General features: G+C 36.8%; 1 protein-coding gene and 1 non-coding gene across 6 annotated transcripts in view; one reads left to right on the top strand and one right to left on the bottom strand.

Moving 5' to 3' along the window:
• GRIA2 (glutamate ionotropic receptor AMPA type subunit 2) overlaps positions 1-16,700 on the top strand; it is a 199,188-nt gene that overhangs the window by 176,491 nt on the left and 5,997 nt on the right. For all 5 annotated transcript variants that reach the window (XR_006056646.2, XM_004017287.6, XM_004017288.6 and 2 more), the window contains exon 13: positions 16,552-16,700. This exon is cut by the window's right edge and continues 99 nt beyond it. Coding sequence is in view for 4 of the 5 variants with exons in the window: in XM_004017287.6 (XP_004017336.1) it covers positions 16,552-16,700 (149 nt within the window). In the remaining variant the exon portion in view is untranslated. The remainder of the gene's footprint in view (positions 1-16,551) is intronic.
• Positions 7,612-7,683, bottom strand: TRNAC-ACA (transfer RNA cysteine (anticodon ACA)). Its single transcript has one exon. It is a non-coding gene; the product is annotated as a tRNA-Cys (tRNA).

Here is a 16,700-nt window from a genome sequence, read left to right as displayed (position 1 = left end):
ACTGGAATGCAAAACTGTGCAGCCACTATATTAAACAGAATGGCATTTTCTCAATAAGTTAAAATAGAGCCACCACATGATCCAGCAATCCCACTTCCTCATAGTTATCCAAAATAATTAAAATCAGCATCTTGAAGAGATGTCTGCAGTCCCACATTCATTGCAATGCTATTCATAGTAGCCAAGCAATAGAAACAACCTACATGTCCATCAAAAGATGCAATAAATGAAAAAATGTGGTATATTACTCAATGGAATATTCTTCAGCCTTAAGAAAGCTTCAGCATGGTTGAGACTTGAGGACATAATGCTAAGTGAAATAAGCCAGTCACAGAAAGACGAATACCTAAAGATGCCTCATGATGAGATATCTGAAGTAACTGCACCCACGGAAGCAAAAGGGAGACTGGTAGTCACAGAGGCTGGAGGTGGGGGAAATGGGGAGCCTGATCAATGAGCATAGTTTCAGTCGTGCAAAATGAGAAACTTCTAGAAATCTTCTGTTCAACAATGTGCATGTACTTAAACAATACTGTATAATATGCTCGCAGACTTGTTGCAAAGATTTCATATGTATTTTTTCTTACCACAATTGAGAGGAAAAAAGAAAAAAAAAAAACCTGCCTTGAGACAAGACACACACACGCAAAATAAAACAAGCAAAAACTAAGGAAACTGTCTTAGTAGGAGATATTTTGTAGTATTTAAGATTTATAAGATCTCTCTCATCTTATGGTTGATGTTGCTTCTTAAAAATGTTGCCCAAGATTAAAAATAAAATTTTCATATTAGTGTTAAAATAAAATGAGGCAGGCATGAATATTTATGCCAATCATTAAAATGATGAGATATATACATATAAATGCATAGCAGTTTTAAGGTGGCTATTATAATACCGTATAGAGTTGACTCTTGAACAATTCAGGGGGTTAATGGTCCCAACTCCATGCAGTTGAAAATCCACTTATAATTTTACAGTCTGTCCTCTGAATACATGGTTCGTCATCTGCAGGTTCAATGAACTTTGGATCCTATAGTACTGTGCATGCGTATTCAGTTGCTTAGTTGTGTCCAACTCTTTGTGCCCCTGTGGTACTATAGAATGCATTTAATGAAAAATATCCACTAAGTGGACCTTCATAGTTCAAACCCATGTTGGTCAAGGTTCAACTGTATTTAATGTTGTATAACATAGTTCACATTTAATATGGCTAGTATCCTCATACATATATGAAGTTAACTATGTATAAAGTCATTGTCCTATATTATGCTACTTCAACCAGTTTTTTCTTGCTAGTCTTTCATTCTTGACATGGCCAAAGAATGGTTACTTAAACTAAATCCTTTTATAGGGAAGGCAGTTCTTTAATAATGAAGTAAAATTGTTAGTCACTCAGTCATGTGTGACTCTTTTCAACCCCATGGACTGTAGCCTGCCAGGCTCCTATGACCATGAAATTCTCCAGACAAGACCATTGGAATGGGTTGCCATTCCCTTCTCCAGGGGATCTTCCCAACCCAGGGATTGAACTCAGGTCTCCCTCATTACAGATAGATTCTTTACCATCTGAGCCACCAGAGAAGCCCAATGATGAAATAACTGATCTTTTTAATCCAAATAATTTATAATAGTGTAAATACAATAAACTTTTTGTGGCTCAGCTGGTAAAAAATCCTCCTGCAATGTGGGAGACCTGGGTTTGATTCCTGGGTTGGGAAGACCCCCTGAAGAAGGGAAAGTCTACCCAGTCCAGTATTCTGGTCTGGAAAATTCCATGAACTGTATAGTGTACGGGGTTGCAAAGAGTCAGACACAACTGAGCGACTTTCAGTTCATTTTTTCCAAGTTGGGTTAGTAGTGTGATGTTCGAGACTAAGCAAGGTAGAAAATACTATATCTTTGACTTACTAAAGAAATTCATACTGATAAGCTAAGGGACCCAACAGTTCTTGTGTATGTGAAATGTATTTGTGTGCATACTCTGTAACTTTTGCTACCGTATCTTTTATGTTACTTCCTTTAATTTCCAAAACTTTTGCTCATCTACAAATTAAAATCAGTGAGTTTATTCTCTTGAGTTGTCCAAAGGTTAACTGTACAAACTATATTATAAAATACTACCCACATTAAATGTCCCCCATAAAATCAAATTTTCTTAAATAAAATTATTAAAAGAAATTTAGTCTTTGTATTGGGGCTTCTTTATTTTCCTTTTATAACCTCAGAGTGTTGAAACAACACTCTGAAACCTAGCAGTGGGACATACAGGAATATTTGCTAAAGTAATAACTTGTTATAAGGCACAGTGTAAGCAGTCTAGTGATATTTTTCAAAACAGCTGTGTACCCCTAAAAATGTGTTCATTTAAAACAGAAAAGAATTGCAAACCCTTTTTGATTAGATTAGTTAGCCAACAGCAAAAAACTGCTCCATAATTGCATACATCTTTCAATTGCTTTAAAAAATCCACACATAAAGTATTCTATTTTTGCTGTTGAGGTTGAATAAGGAAGTGCAATCAAGGTGTTCTAGGATCAAATCCCACATTGCAGAAAAAGTTATATCTGTTACATGGTGAACTCAGATGGAATCAGCACTCTTGTCTTTAACTACAGGGCTTAGGTTATACATTCTGTTCTTATTTGAAATAACATAACATTTATAAAGAGTTAACCATAAAACCCTTCTTGAGTACAGCTTGTGAATGTTAACGTGACACTTATCTAACATTCAATTCCACTTTGTTGCAATTTTCATTGTTAGAGTTTTTAGAAACATCTTTGAAAGGAAAACCTGCCTCCCCATTCTGACTTTTGTAATTGTATTCATTTTCATAATACAAATGGATCAAATACATGATAATAAGAATCATCTCTTCCTTACATTTTCACATCAGCTAGCAGAATAATTATGTTTTCAAACCTTCATTTTACATATTTTTTAAAAAAGGAAAAAACATGAATGCTTTTAGATAGGGAGTAGATTCTCTACTTACTTCAGATACTCCATTCTCCACTACCCCCTCCAGTCTGTTTCACTCACTCACATTTCTTTCTTGGCTCTCAGAGTGTAAGTTACAACTCTGTTACCTAGACTTTATTCCATTTAAACCTTCAGACCTGGTAGCTTTTGAGGTAACTGAATCATATTAATAGCTTCCCCTTAAATTGTTGTTTACTGAAAACCTGGGTGAATTGTGGAAAGCTTCCATTCTGTGAATATGCAGTTGATTGAAACCATGTGCCTGATTTTGCTTTCGTCCCTGTTACATTTTACTTTGGTTTTTTGGCTTATTTGCCTAGGCTCATAAAGTTGAAATATTGATTCTGCTATCTGAAACTTTGAAATATTTGTCATTTATATATTCATCCAAATTGACTAAAATACTAAGCACAGTGGGAAATGTATGAAATCAGTGGTATAACAAAAGTTTCCCTTCGACTCAGGATTTGAATAATAACCACTACTCTTTAGATGTTCAGTTCAGTTCAGTTCAGTTGCTCAGTCGTGTCCGACTCTTTGTGACCCTATTAATTGCAGCATGCCAGGCCTCCCTGTCCATCACCAACTCCCGGAGTTCACTCAGACTCACGTCCATCGAGTCCATGATGCCATCCAGCCATCTCATCCTCTGTCGTCCCCTTCTCCTTCTGCCCCAAATCCCTCCCAGCATCAGATTCTTTTCCAATGAGTCAACTCTTCAAATGAGGTGGCCAAAGTACTGGAGTTTCAGCTTTAGCATCATTCCTTCCAAAGAAATCCCAGGGCTGATCTCCTTCACAATGGACTGGTTAGATCTCCTTGCAGTCCAAGGGACTCTCAAGAGTCTTCTCCAACACCACAGTTCAAAAGCATCAATTCTTTGGTGCTCAGCTTTCCTCTCAGTCCAATTTTCACATCCATTGATGGCTACTGGAAAAACCATAGCCTTGACTAGACGGACCTTTGTTGGCAAAGTAATGTCTCTGCTTTTGAATATACTATCTAGGTTGCTCATAACTTTCCTTCCAAGGAGTAACTGTCTTTTAATTTCATGGCCGCAATCACCATCTGCAGTGATTTTGGAGCCCCCCAAAATAAAGTCTGACACTGTTTCCCCATCTATTTCCTGTGAAGTGATGGGACCAGCTGCCATGATCTTCATTTTCTGAATGTTGAGCTTTAAGCCAACTTTTTCACTCTCCACTTTCACTTTCATCAAGAGGCTTTTAAGTTCCTCTTCACTTTTTGCCATAAGGGTGGTGTCATCTGCCTATCTGAGGTTATTGATATTTCTCCTGGCAATCTTGATTCCCTCTTTTGCTTCTTCCAGCCCAGGGTTTCTCATGATGTACTCTGCATAGAAGTTAACTAAGCAGGGTGACAATATATAGCCTTGACGTACTCCTTTTCCTGTTTGGAACCAGTCTGTTGTTCCATGTCCAGTTCTAACTGTTGCTTCCTGACCTGCATATTGGTTTCTCAAGAGGCAGGTCAGGTGGTCTGTATTCCCATCTCTTTCAGAATTTTCCACAGTTGATTGTGATCCACACAGTCAAAGGCTTTGGCATAGTCAATAAAGCAGAAATAGATGTTTTTCTGGAACTTTCTTGCTTTTTCCATGATCCAGCGGATGTTGGCAATTTGATCTCTGGTTCCTCTGCCTTTTCTAAAACCAACTTGAACTTCTGGAAGTTTGCGGTTCATGTATTGCTGAAGCCTGGCCTGAAGAATTTTGAGCATTACTCTGCTAGCATATGAGATGAGTGCAGTTGTGCGGTAGTTTGAGCATTCTTTGGCATTGCCTTTCTTTGGGATTGGAATGAAAACTGACCTTTTTCAATCACTGATATTTTAATTATTCTAAGTCACTTCAGTCATGTCTGACCCTTTGCAATGTTATGGACTGTAGCCTGCCAGTCTCCTCTGTCTATGGGATTCTCCAGGCAAGAATACTGGAGTGGGTTGCCATGCCCTTCTCCAGAGGATCTTCCCAACCCAGGTATCGAACCTCATCTCTTGTGCCTCCTCCTTTGGCAGGCTGGTTCTTTACCACTAACGCCACCTAGGAAGCTAGTTTAGTTATAAGCCTGTCTAATTCTGATAATCATAGCTCTCCATCTAATCCACATGAATAATATGAGCTATTTTATCAAATACGTTGATGGCACTCAAGAAGTTCTCTGTTCACGATAGACCTTAGATGGGTCAATAAGTAACCCTATTAAAAAATAAGAGATATGACTCTAGGGGATCACTTGCTGTTTCTCTTGCTTTGTCAATTCACATTATATGCCTGGGTGCATATATGGGTAATAAATAAGCTGTATGAGTAAGACAGGCTTCCCTGGTGGCTCAGCGGTAAAGAATGCACCTGCCGATGCAGGAGACGTAAGAGATGTGGGTTCTATCCCTGATTCAGGAAGATCCCCTGGAGTAGGGTATGGCAACCCACTCCAGTCTTCTTGCCTAGAGAATCCTACAGACAGAGGAGCCTGGCGAGCTACACTCCAAAGAATCACAAAGAGTCCAGGCCACTGAAGTGGCTTTGCCCGTGTGCACATTAGTTAGACACTTCATTAATAACATAATTTACTATTTGTAAGGGAATGAAAATATATGGAAATACCAATTACATTTTAAAATTTAAAAACATTGTTTTCCAAGCAGAAGACTATTAGAAGGTTGTGAGTCTGTCAATAATACAGGATATGCATTAACCTGACTATATATTTTTCACATTTGAAGGACCCCGGTTCGATTACTGGGTTGGGAAGATCCACTGGAGAGGGGAATGGAAACCCACTCCAGTATTCTTGCCTGGAGGATTCCATAGACAGAGGAGCTGGGGAACTATAGTCCATGGGGTCTCAAAGAGTTGGACAAAATTGAGCGACTTTCTCTTCACTTCAGTTCAATTCCAAATGCCAATGAGAACACTGAGGCATAACTTAGCTTTGCTTTTGGTTGATTAAAATGCTTCCATAAATCCAATTTATTTAAGCCTCAGTTTGCATTTTATTAAATTATACTCAAATAGTTAACTGATTTTCTCTAAATTTTATAATATTGTTAAGTGATTTGTTTTTTCTTAATAGAACATTGCTTATCTAAATATTATGCTTGAGTATTTTTCTGATTTAGAGTGTATATACACGCATTGGAGATTTGGGTATCCAGATTTTATTTTTGGTTCTTCTAGGGGCTGACAAAGAATGCTAATTTAGATAAGTTAGTTAATCTTTTCTGAGTCAAATAAATGGCTTGGAATACAGTAAGTGATTTTTTAAGGTCCATTCCGGTGTTAATCCTTTGAAAAATTTAAGCTGTTAAAAATCCCTCTAGTTATATTCTTTCATAAATACCATTTCAAAGAAACTGAGAAACTGCTAGTTTAATATGAATCTTGTTAATATTATTGGTGAATTAATTAGTTTTATTTAAAATGAGATATTAATCATATAGAAAATCCTCACAAAGTCAAACAGGTTAAACCACACTTCTGTGAAATATTTTATTAACTGCAGTCATTTATAAATAGGTAATTATTTCATTTTAATACAAAAAAGAAAAACATACTGTAAGACTACAGATAAAATGTTTATAATCACTTCAGACTTTAAGGATTCTAAAAATATTTCCCAGTGATCTGACCCATGACTTCATAGAACCGATAATCTGTATATAATTTTTATTTTATTTAAAATCCAAGAAGCTATAGTGTTAGGCATCAAGTTTTCATAAAACTAAATGAACAAAGTAGTGTCTAAGAAAATGTATTTACTTCATTCAAATGTTTCCCCCTTTTTTTTTACATGAAGTAAATGGCTTGATTTTTGATTGTATAAAAATATCAGTACATGAACAAAACTTCTTCTTTTTTTTTTTTTTAGCTAAAGGATGAATAAGAAGTGCTAAGTGACTGGAATTAAACTATCTGAAAATATTTATGATATGACACAACTTGGTAATTTTTCTTTCCATGTACTGTCCAGGGACCATTTCTGCAGCTGTAGTTTTTTCCATCATGGAAAATAATGAGCTTCTTTTTAAATTTTATGAAAAACTTTAAAAATAAAGAATTTTTTATTTTATCCATATAAGATAAATTAGCAAAGTGATTTGAGAAGATGAAAACAATGTCTAGAGGTTTTATCATACATACTGAACACTTTATGTTTTCTTTCCATTTTTGTCTTTCTATCGTTTTTGGCAAATAATGTAAAAAAGCAGTATCAAAACTATTAAAGCCAAGTGTCAAAGCACTTTTGTTTGTTCAGGATTAACTTTTTTTTCTTTTAATTGGAAGGTAATTGCTTTACAGCATTGTGTTGGCTTCTGCATGCAATATGAATCAGCCATAAGTATACATATATGCCCTCCCTCTTGAGCCTCCCTAGCAATCCCTACCCCATCCCGATCCTATAGGCTGTCACAGAGCACCAGGTTGAGCTTCCCGTGTTATACAGCAGCTTCCCATCCTCTCTGTTTTATGCATGGTGACGTGTCGTCGCTCAGTCGTGTCCGACTCTTTGTGACCCGATGGACTGCAGCCTACCACACTCCTCTGTCCATGGGATTTTCCAGGCAAGAGTACTGGAGTGGGTTGCCATTTCCTTCTCCAGAGGATCTTCCCAACCCAGGGATTGAACCCGGGTCTTCTGCATTGTAGGCAGACGCTTTACCGTCTGAGCTACCAGGGAAGTTCTTTTTGCATGGTGAAAGTGAAAGTGAAGTGAAGTCGCTCAGTCGTGTCCGACTCTTTGTGACCCGTGGACTGTAGCTCACCAGGTTCCTCCGTCCATGGGATTCTCCAGGCAAGAATACTGGAGTGGGTTGCCATTTCCTTCTCCAGGGGAATCTTCCCAACCCAGAGATCGAACCCAGGTCTCCCGCATTGCAGGCAGACGCTTGAACCTCTGAGCCACCAGTGTATCTCAGTTCACCCCACCCTCTCTGCCTGTCTGTGTCCACAAGTCTGTTCCCTGGGTGTGTGTCTCGAGTCCTGCTCTGCAAATAGTTATCAGTATCACACTGTTTGTATTAATATTTATGTTCTGCAACATGTTCTCAGCTCATAGCCTCAAAATGAATCTACAGATGGAAATAGAAATACAATATTTCCTTGATATGGAGTATACCTACCAAACTAGGTGTTACTGTGGGAGTATACCAACCAAAATGTGACATTATGGTTACCAGTTAAAATCCATGAGTTGAGGAAAGTCGGATTTATCTGTTAGGTATTTTACTGTCTTATAAATAACCTAAATCAAATACTAGTCTAGTATGTTGAGGAAGTAAAGTTTTACTTCAAAATTTTCATTATTGGAATTGATCTTTATTGGGGGAATCACATTAAAGCAAAGCTACTTTCAGTGATGGACAAAGGCATAAGAGGAGTTTTAGATCTTTTATTTGCCAATGTAATATATTCTTCATGTTTTTATTCCACCAGTCAGAGGAATAATTGTACCTTTGCCTGTAAAGCTAATCTGGGTCTTTGAAAACATGTCTCTCTAACTATGAAAGAAGTTGCTCTAAAATTTATACCTTAATAATGTTTTTGGAGCTTCCCAGGTGCACTAGTGGTAAAGAACCCGCTTGCCCTTACAGGAGACTCAAGAGATGTGAGTTCAATACCTGGGTTGGAAAGATCCCCCAGCGGAGGGGTGGCCACCCACTCCAGTATTCTTGCCTGGAGAATCCCATGGGCAAAGAAGGCTGGCGGGCTACAGTCCTTAGAGACACAAAGAGTCAGACACTACTGAAACGACTTAGCATTCACGCAGTAATATCTTTGGTCTTTTTATCTCCACCAGGCTACTACTTCTCCTTGACTTTCAATCTATGTTTAGATGTTCTGAAATGTTGTAGAGCCCCTCTTGGAACACTGATTTCCTTTATCTTCAATTTCTCTGTTCATTTCCTTCAGGTGACAAATTTGTAGGTTTATTTCCTTAGAGTCCATTTTCCTATTCCAGCCACTTTCTGCTTCATTGTTTCAAATATGACCTCCCTTAGAACTTTGAAAATAACCCTCCTAAAAGAGTCTCTTAATGACATTCTTGTTGAAATGAACTATTTTGTGTGTGTTTCCTGCCTTGTATAAATGATGCCCTGTTTAGTGAAAGTGTTAGTCTGGCAGTCCTATCTGACTCTACAACCAAATGGACTGTAGCCCACCAGGCTTCTTTGTCCAGGAATTCTCCAGGCAAAAATACTGGAGTGGGTAGCCATCCCCTTCTCTAGGGGATCTTCCTGACCCAGGGATCAAACCCTCATCTCCTGTGTCTTCTGCATTGTAGGTGAATTCTTTACCACTGAGTCATCGGGGAAGCCCATTTATTTTATACTTAATAACCCTCAATGACTTAAGTTTTCTCCAGGACTGTGTTACCAAGGCTACATGTCTTTCTCTTAGATTTGTTTTGTAACAGTTACACAAAAATAATTTTATAATCTTTTATGTTAACACACCATTCACATTTATTGTACATGTGTGTGTATGCTAAGTCACTTTAGTTGTGTCAGACTGTATGCAGCCCTATGGATTGCACACCCATCTTTGTCTATGGGATTTTCTGGACAAGAATACTGGAGTGGGATGCCATGTCCTCCTCCAGGGGATCTTTCTGACCCAGGGATTGAACCCAGATCTCCATTTCCTGCATTGGCAGGCAGATTTTTTTACCACTAGTGCCACCTAGTAAGTCCTTATTATATATAGTAAAGCAAGCTATTGAAAGATAAAGTTCTCCAAGTCAGTATTATTTTAGCTTCACCTGAGACATATTGAGATATGAAGACTTCTAATGATACACAACACAGAAAGTGACAAGAGACATTCAGTTCAAAATATTAAGGTGTTCTTGATTCAATTTGACTATATTTTATTTATTTATGTTGGAAATTATATCTGGAAAATAAATGAACAGCAGATGCATTCTACTCAGGAGGAAACCTAGTAGAGAAAATTAAAATTCTAGGATATGCTGCTGCTGCTGCTGCTAAGTCACTTCAGTTGTGTTGGACTCTGTGCGACCCCGTGGACTGCAGCCTACCAGGCTCCTCCGTCCATGGGATTTTCCAGGCAAGGGTACTGGAGTGGGGTGCCATTGCCTTCTCCTTAGGGTATGCTAGTAGATTTTAAAAGTTTGATCTCAAATAAGTGACTATAACTCAAACATAGCCAAGTTTGTTCACGGATTGCAGACTTGTAAATGGCAGAGGATAAACAGAATGAGACTTACAGATATATATATATTTTTGCCTGATAAAAGTAGTGGTTGCCAGGGACAATGTGAATTCCTGATGACATCTAGAATGGAAAAGTGGGCCCTACTATGAGTTCCACAGGAAAGTTAGATCAGGCAAAACACTGAAATCCTAAAAGAAAAGGATTTGTCTCAAATACACATTTTTTATAGACTGTCAACCAAATGGGCTAGAAATTATAGGTAGTTAACTTGCATGGTGACTCTTTAATCTTTACATTCAGAAGGCTCTAGGTCAAGGTTTTTTCCCTTATTATTTGTTATGCTTCCTCAGACATCGTGCTCTTTCTAGAAAGAAAAGAGAGGATTTTCATGAAACGTATGTCTATTTACTTTGAAGTGAAAGTGAGATTGAGAGATTATCGAAAATGTGGAACATTTAACAACTCTGTAAGCTCACTCTGCCATTCAGGAGTCTCTGTTTAGAACCTTTGGACATCATTCATATTTGGGAATCATTTAGAACTCCCATGGTAGCAAAAAATGTTCTGCTGACATTTTGAGAAGGTATTCAATATTTTTTCAGAAATTAGTGGGTAAATAAGATTTTCTTTTTTTTTTTTTTTTTTTGTTTTTGTTTTTTGGAAAGTGGACTGTGTCAGAGTTAATAGACTAAACAGTGAAGAATATTTGCACGTCAGTGCCTGTATTTTCTACTAATTCTCAAATAAATGTGTATGTTTCATAAGGATAATAACTATTTTCTTTAAAAAGTCACTTTTTCCTAACAGGAAAAAGGCTTATTTAACTGGTAGAAGAGTTAATGCCTGTATTAATGTATAAGAAGAGGAAATTAAACTAAATTAAAATGACTGTTGGCTTCTATCACCAGAAAAGGCAGCTGTCTTTTTCTTAGATATAATTATATCAATTGTGTTTATATAGAACTTTTCCCCAGCAGTACTAGAAAATGGTCATGTTTTCTAAGCTAATGTTAAAATTATTTTCTTTGAAATATTAGTCAAATTGATACCCTTATTACTAACATCAGACCATGAAAAGGGATTTGAATAGCCGTGTGCAAAGAGCCTTGACTCCTTAAGAGACACAGGGTAATCAGGATCAGTTTCCTGACCAAGCTGTGATTTATCTCCTTATCTCTTCATCAAAACATGATGGCAGATACCATCCTAAAGGAATTCACTTCACTTTATCATACTTCCTAAAAGAGTAGTTCACTTGATTTAATATGTAAACTTAGAAAGTGCCGTATTCTTTGGCTTAGTAGTGATTGAGACTTAAATTTGCAGAGGGATGGGAAAGAGAATTGTCATGATCCCTGATAAAAACTTAGAACTTATACCTAGGGCGATCTTGGAAATGGCTATCTTGGAAACAGAGATTGGAGACCATCCTTCCAGCCCACTTTCCTCCTTCATTGCATCATTCTCTTCTCTCCAGATTGGAACTCTGATTAGTATTATGAATGGTAGGAAAGTAGGTACTTTACATAAAAACTTGCTTGTGTCATCTTCTACGTGCTCAAACTTAAGCACTGCTTACAAGGGTGGGTGGTCATCATGGCCTGTTGTTCATTTTTGAAGTCCACACATAGAGGCTGATTAAATCAACCTGATCAGTATTTGGCTTGTATTTTTTGACTGTTGCCTAAATTTTATGGATGCTTTCGATGTAGAATAATGTCTGTAACATGAATTGATAAAATATGAAATTTAAATAGGAAGTACTATGTATTACCTTAGTTGACCACATAGGATTTTTTTTTTTTTCTTTTCAGTCTCCTTGTAAATATATTCTAAGAAATGAGTGGTCAAGAGGTTGGAACTGTAGTATCTTGTTCAGTGTATAAGACCACTGAACTTATAAATTAAGCTAAATTAAACATTGTCACTTAAATTGTCTTGGCACTAAAAAATGATGATGATGAATTGTCATTCACGTTAAAGGATGGAAAGCCTAAGGTAGAATTTCACTTTGCCTTTGGATTGTTGGTTTTCTTGATGATTACGTTTTTGATTGCTGTAGTTTTGGAGAAGAACAGGATTTCAAGGCATCATCTGTTTAGCTATTTAGTTCAGACTAACAATTTTTATGATATTGTCAATAGAAGCTAGGCACAGATCCCTTGAATTGTCTCTAAGTATAAAATTTAGTCAGCTTTTTTTTCTAGTCTTTTTCTGAAGACAACTAGAAAATTCAAATAAATAAGTTCTTTGTCCTAATGAATATTAGGACAATTAATGAGTATTTTTCAACATAACAAATTTGTACTATCTATGAATTGCTTGCACACCTTTAACCAAACCTATTCAAACAAATACTCTTGGAAAGATATGGTTATGAATATGTTTCATTAATTTGTTAAAGAAGTAAACAGTAAACTAATACCTGGGAGACAAATGAATTAACACACTGTGAGAAAATGTGAAATATGTATCTTCTGATCTATGAAAAAAATTGCTTTAACATTTATGCAGAGAAGCAATGTGTATTTTAAGATCTTAGATTATTTGTAGATTTTATTAATCCAAAATTACATTATAAACTACTGCTCAATTAAAAAATATCATGTTGTAATACATGTAAAATCTGATCATAAAAAGTGACTGACTTAATAGAGCCTTGTATTTTTTATGCCTAGGTTAACATGTCAGAACATCTTTCAAGGGAGGCAGGACCACAAAGACAGGGATGGAATAACTTAATCAAAACATTATATAGCTGTGTGCATTTCCCCCCTAGATTGTATGTTACAATCCTTTAATCTTTCAAAAGAATATTCTATCCATACATTGAGAAATATCTTTAACTAGAAACCACTTATGAATGAAATAGGAAATTTTACCATACTCAGTGAATATGATCTTTGACCTGATTCATGCCATTTAAATATCCTATTAAAAAATTTAGTTTTTAAAGAGAAATTATCTTGAGTTTAATTTGTATTTTTCCTTTTAACTTCATTGCTAACTTTTGCATTTTCTCTGAATATTGTTTATGAAGCATTTTATGTATATTTAGCAATTCAAAACTGATATTTCAGATTTGGAATAATTGGCATGTTTAATGAATAGTTGGCTTTATAATCTAATTGTGCAATTTCATTTTGAACTCTATCAGCCTATGATTTTGTTTGAAAGCATTTTGATACTACTAGTGAACTCGTGTTCAGCTGCTTGCTACTCCAATAACTTGAGAGGCAAGTGTCAGTAGGAAGAAAATTGCTTTAATTAGAAAAGCCAGCAATCTAGGGAGGAGATGGACTCATGTCCTGAGACCAGCTCCCACGATTCTGGTTAGTCATGGTAGGTTTTCAAGGGAAAAATGGAGGGAGAATCTCAAGGAGTGGCGGAGGCAGGAGAGTGGGTTCTGCATTTTCCTCTGTGTCTGCAGGCTGGCTGACTCTGTTCAGATGTTTTCTTGCCCAAGTGATCTGCCTGCAAGTTTGCTAAAGCAACAGTTATGTGTGGAGAGCTAGTCATTCTTTAACTGCTGAATTCTTACCTCTTTTTATCTAGGAGACGAATCAACAGCTCAGGCATTGCATGGTGTGCATTCGGGAGAGCCCAAATTAGGAGTTAGTTTCAATTGTCTAGGGATCTCATTTCTACAATTGGGTTTTTAAGGTTAGGCGGGGACAGAGATGGGTAAACAGGGAAAGGGCTAAAGAGTTGCTTTCAATTCCCCACTGTCAGACATCATTCCATTTCTACAGGATTGCAGTGAAGGTCCATCATCTCTATCTGCTTCTTGCTGACTTAGAGCGCTGTATTCTCAGAGTGGAAGACATCAGCATGATTCTATAGCATCTCCTTACTGACAGTGTTAGCTGTCCACCTACCTATACTAGCAGAACAAGCTACACTCATTTTTATGCCCACAAAGATAGAGTTATTATGAGCAAAGTGTTGATCCCTTTCTCTGGAGATCAGTTCTTGGAATTATATTAGGCATAGACTCAATGTGGCTCAAGATGGTGCAGCTTATGTCATAGCTGCAGTCTAGTCATCATGCAGTTAGCTTTTCCCCTCTGGTGGCAGCTGTAGTATCTGTTAAAAATAACTCAGGAATGTGCATCAGACACTGAGACGGTGACATTCTATTGTCTTGATCATTAACTGCTCGAGCCTGCTCTTTTGTGACTCAGGGAGGCCTGAGAGACTTCAGCTTTTCTACAAACAAGAGGCAGGGAACATGGAGGGGTCTTTGTACTTGAGCAGGGAGGAGGGGTGCTGGGAGAGGAGCTGCATGGTTCTCTTTGCTTCCAGTATCACTTGTTTTTGTGGGAATTCACATGACAATAAAGATCTTGAAGTTTAATAAGAGTTAATAATATTTAATGATATGTAATCAAAGACAAATACTTTTACATTTTCCAATTTGTCAGAGAATGCTTTATAGTGTTCTATAAAGTAAAACAATATAAATGCCTTCTACAGTAGACAAAGGTTCAAATAAAGCAAAGATGCTCTTATTCTTTCTAACCAATTCCAGAATATTCTGTTAGCATACATTATGAACCTTTATATGCAAGATACTGTGCCAGTCACTGTGATCATGAAGATAAAATTCCCCTAGATGGGATTCTGATGGAGCTTTCACCATCATGGGTATGCTTTCACGACAGCAAGGAACTCTGATTCATTAGGCAATGAAGTTTTAATTCTATAATCTCAGGAAGGAGAATTGTTTTGAAATAGAAGTCATTTTAAGAGTGGTTTAGATACATTGTTATATGATAGATATATTATTTAGTGAAGAAATTTTTATAAATTTGGAGTGAAATTCCTTTTGGGGAAGAGTTGGGCTGACCTGGCCCTTGGGGCTGTCTCAGTACTGCAGCCCCTATTCACAGGGGACAGTGGAGAGATGCAGCCAGTGCCTGAGCACCTCTCTGGGTTATATATATTCTAAACTTCAGGGAAATAAGCCTACTCCATGCTTGATTTACTCTTGATCCTGGATTTTCACCAAATACAGTGCTTTCACATACATATACAGCAGGCGTCAGCCCTAGGGCAGCATTTTAAGCAGATCTGAGTTTACATTATGTCTGCTTGTGATGAACTGATTCATACTTGCTTTTTCAAAGAAAATGGTTATTAGTTTTTAAATTCCTCAGAGTACCAAACAAACGAAAAGTCCCAAAGTCTCATGAATCTGAAAAGAAAGTTTTCAAGTTTCCATTTCAAACCTCTTGTATGAGGATAATAAAAGGGTTATTCACAGTCATCTTTCCAAGAGGGCTAAAAATCAGTTGAGAAACATGTGAATAGAAAAATAAAGAGATATTCAAATGCTATGACTTTTCAGCTCGACTCAACTTTTTTTTTTTTTTTTTTGCTCTAAATAGTCAATGACACTTTTGAGGTCTGTCTTTGGTTCTGAACTGATGAATGTTTCAGATTAATATTCCTTCAATTATGCTGCTGAAATTAGGCCTTCCTTCTTTCATCCAGGTCACCTGAAGGATTTTTTTTTTTTTTGACAGTACATATTGTAATAAACATTGTTTTGGTGCTTAAACATTGAATAAAAATGTTCCGTTTATTTTTATTTTACTAATTTTAAAAATATTTATTTCTTTTTTAGCTGGAGATCTTTGATCTTCATCATGGCACATGGAATCTTTAGTTGCAGCATGCAAACTCTTAGTTGTAACATGTGGAATCTAGTTCCCCAACCAAGGATCAGACTTAGGCCCCCTGCATTGGGAGTGCAGAGTCTTAGCCACTGAACCACCAGTGAAGTCCCCAGATTTTCTCTTTACTTAGAAAAAAATTTTAATACCTGAACAGTATCTCTTTGAAAATTCAGTAGTATTCTAGGAGCATTTGAGTCAGTACCTAGTATAGGTTTCCAGTATTTTTTTTTTCTATATTTTCTAGAAAATGGGTACTACTTTAAGATATTACTGTGTATATGTCTGACCAATTAACTAAGACTCCTGCTCTGCCATTAATTAGGAATAGACCTTTTAGGATTTTAGCAGTGAAGACATCCTTTTGCTTGTTTCTTAACTTGAATTATTCCTAAAGGTATTTTTCAACTTATTTTGGAGTGTGACCAGTGGCTTCTTGGGTCAACAGCATTTCATTTTTAGCCAAAATGTGGTGTAATGAAATGACATATGAAGTTCTTGTACATGAAAAGAAAAATGTTTTTGACACATGATAGACTTGTTATTAAGGAGAAAATTTTAAAAGATGGAGACTTATCTGTATTTTATGTACTGTCTATGATTGTTTGGAAAAGTCCTGCCTTCTTGTGTGTTTTGTCAGAAACATTTAGGGTCATCTCTGAACTCCATGTGGCACCTCTCTTTTTCTGCAGAGATCTAAAATTGCAGTGTTTGATAAAATGTGGACCTACATGAGAAGTGCAGAACCCTCGGTGTTTGTGAGGACTACAGCTGAGGGGGTGGCCAGAGTGCGGAAGTCCAAAGGGAAATATGCCTACTTGCTGGAGTCCACCATGAATGA

This window comes from Ovis aries, chromosome 17 (assembly GCF_016772045.2).
Source record: "Ovis aries strain OAR_USU_Benz2616 breed Rambouillet chromosome 17, ARS-UI_Ramb_v3.0, whole genome shotgun sequence".
NCBI classification, from domain to species: Eukaryota; Metazoa; Chordata; class Mammalia; order Artiodactyla; family Bovidae; genus Ovis; species Ovis aries.
This window is presented reverse-complemented; position numbering and strand designations above follow the sequence as displayed.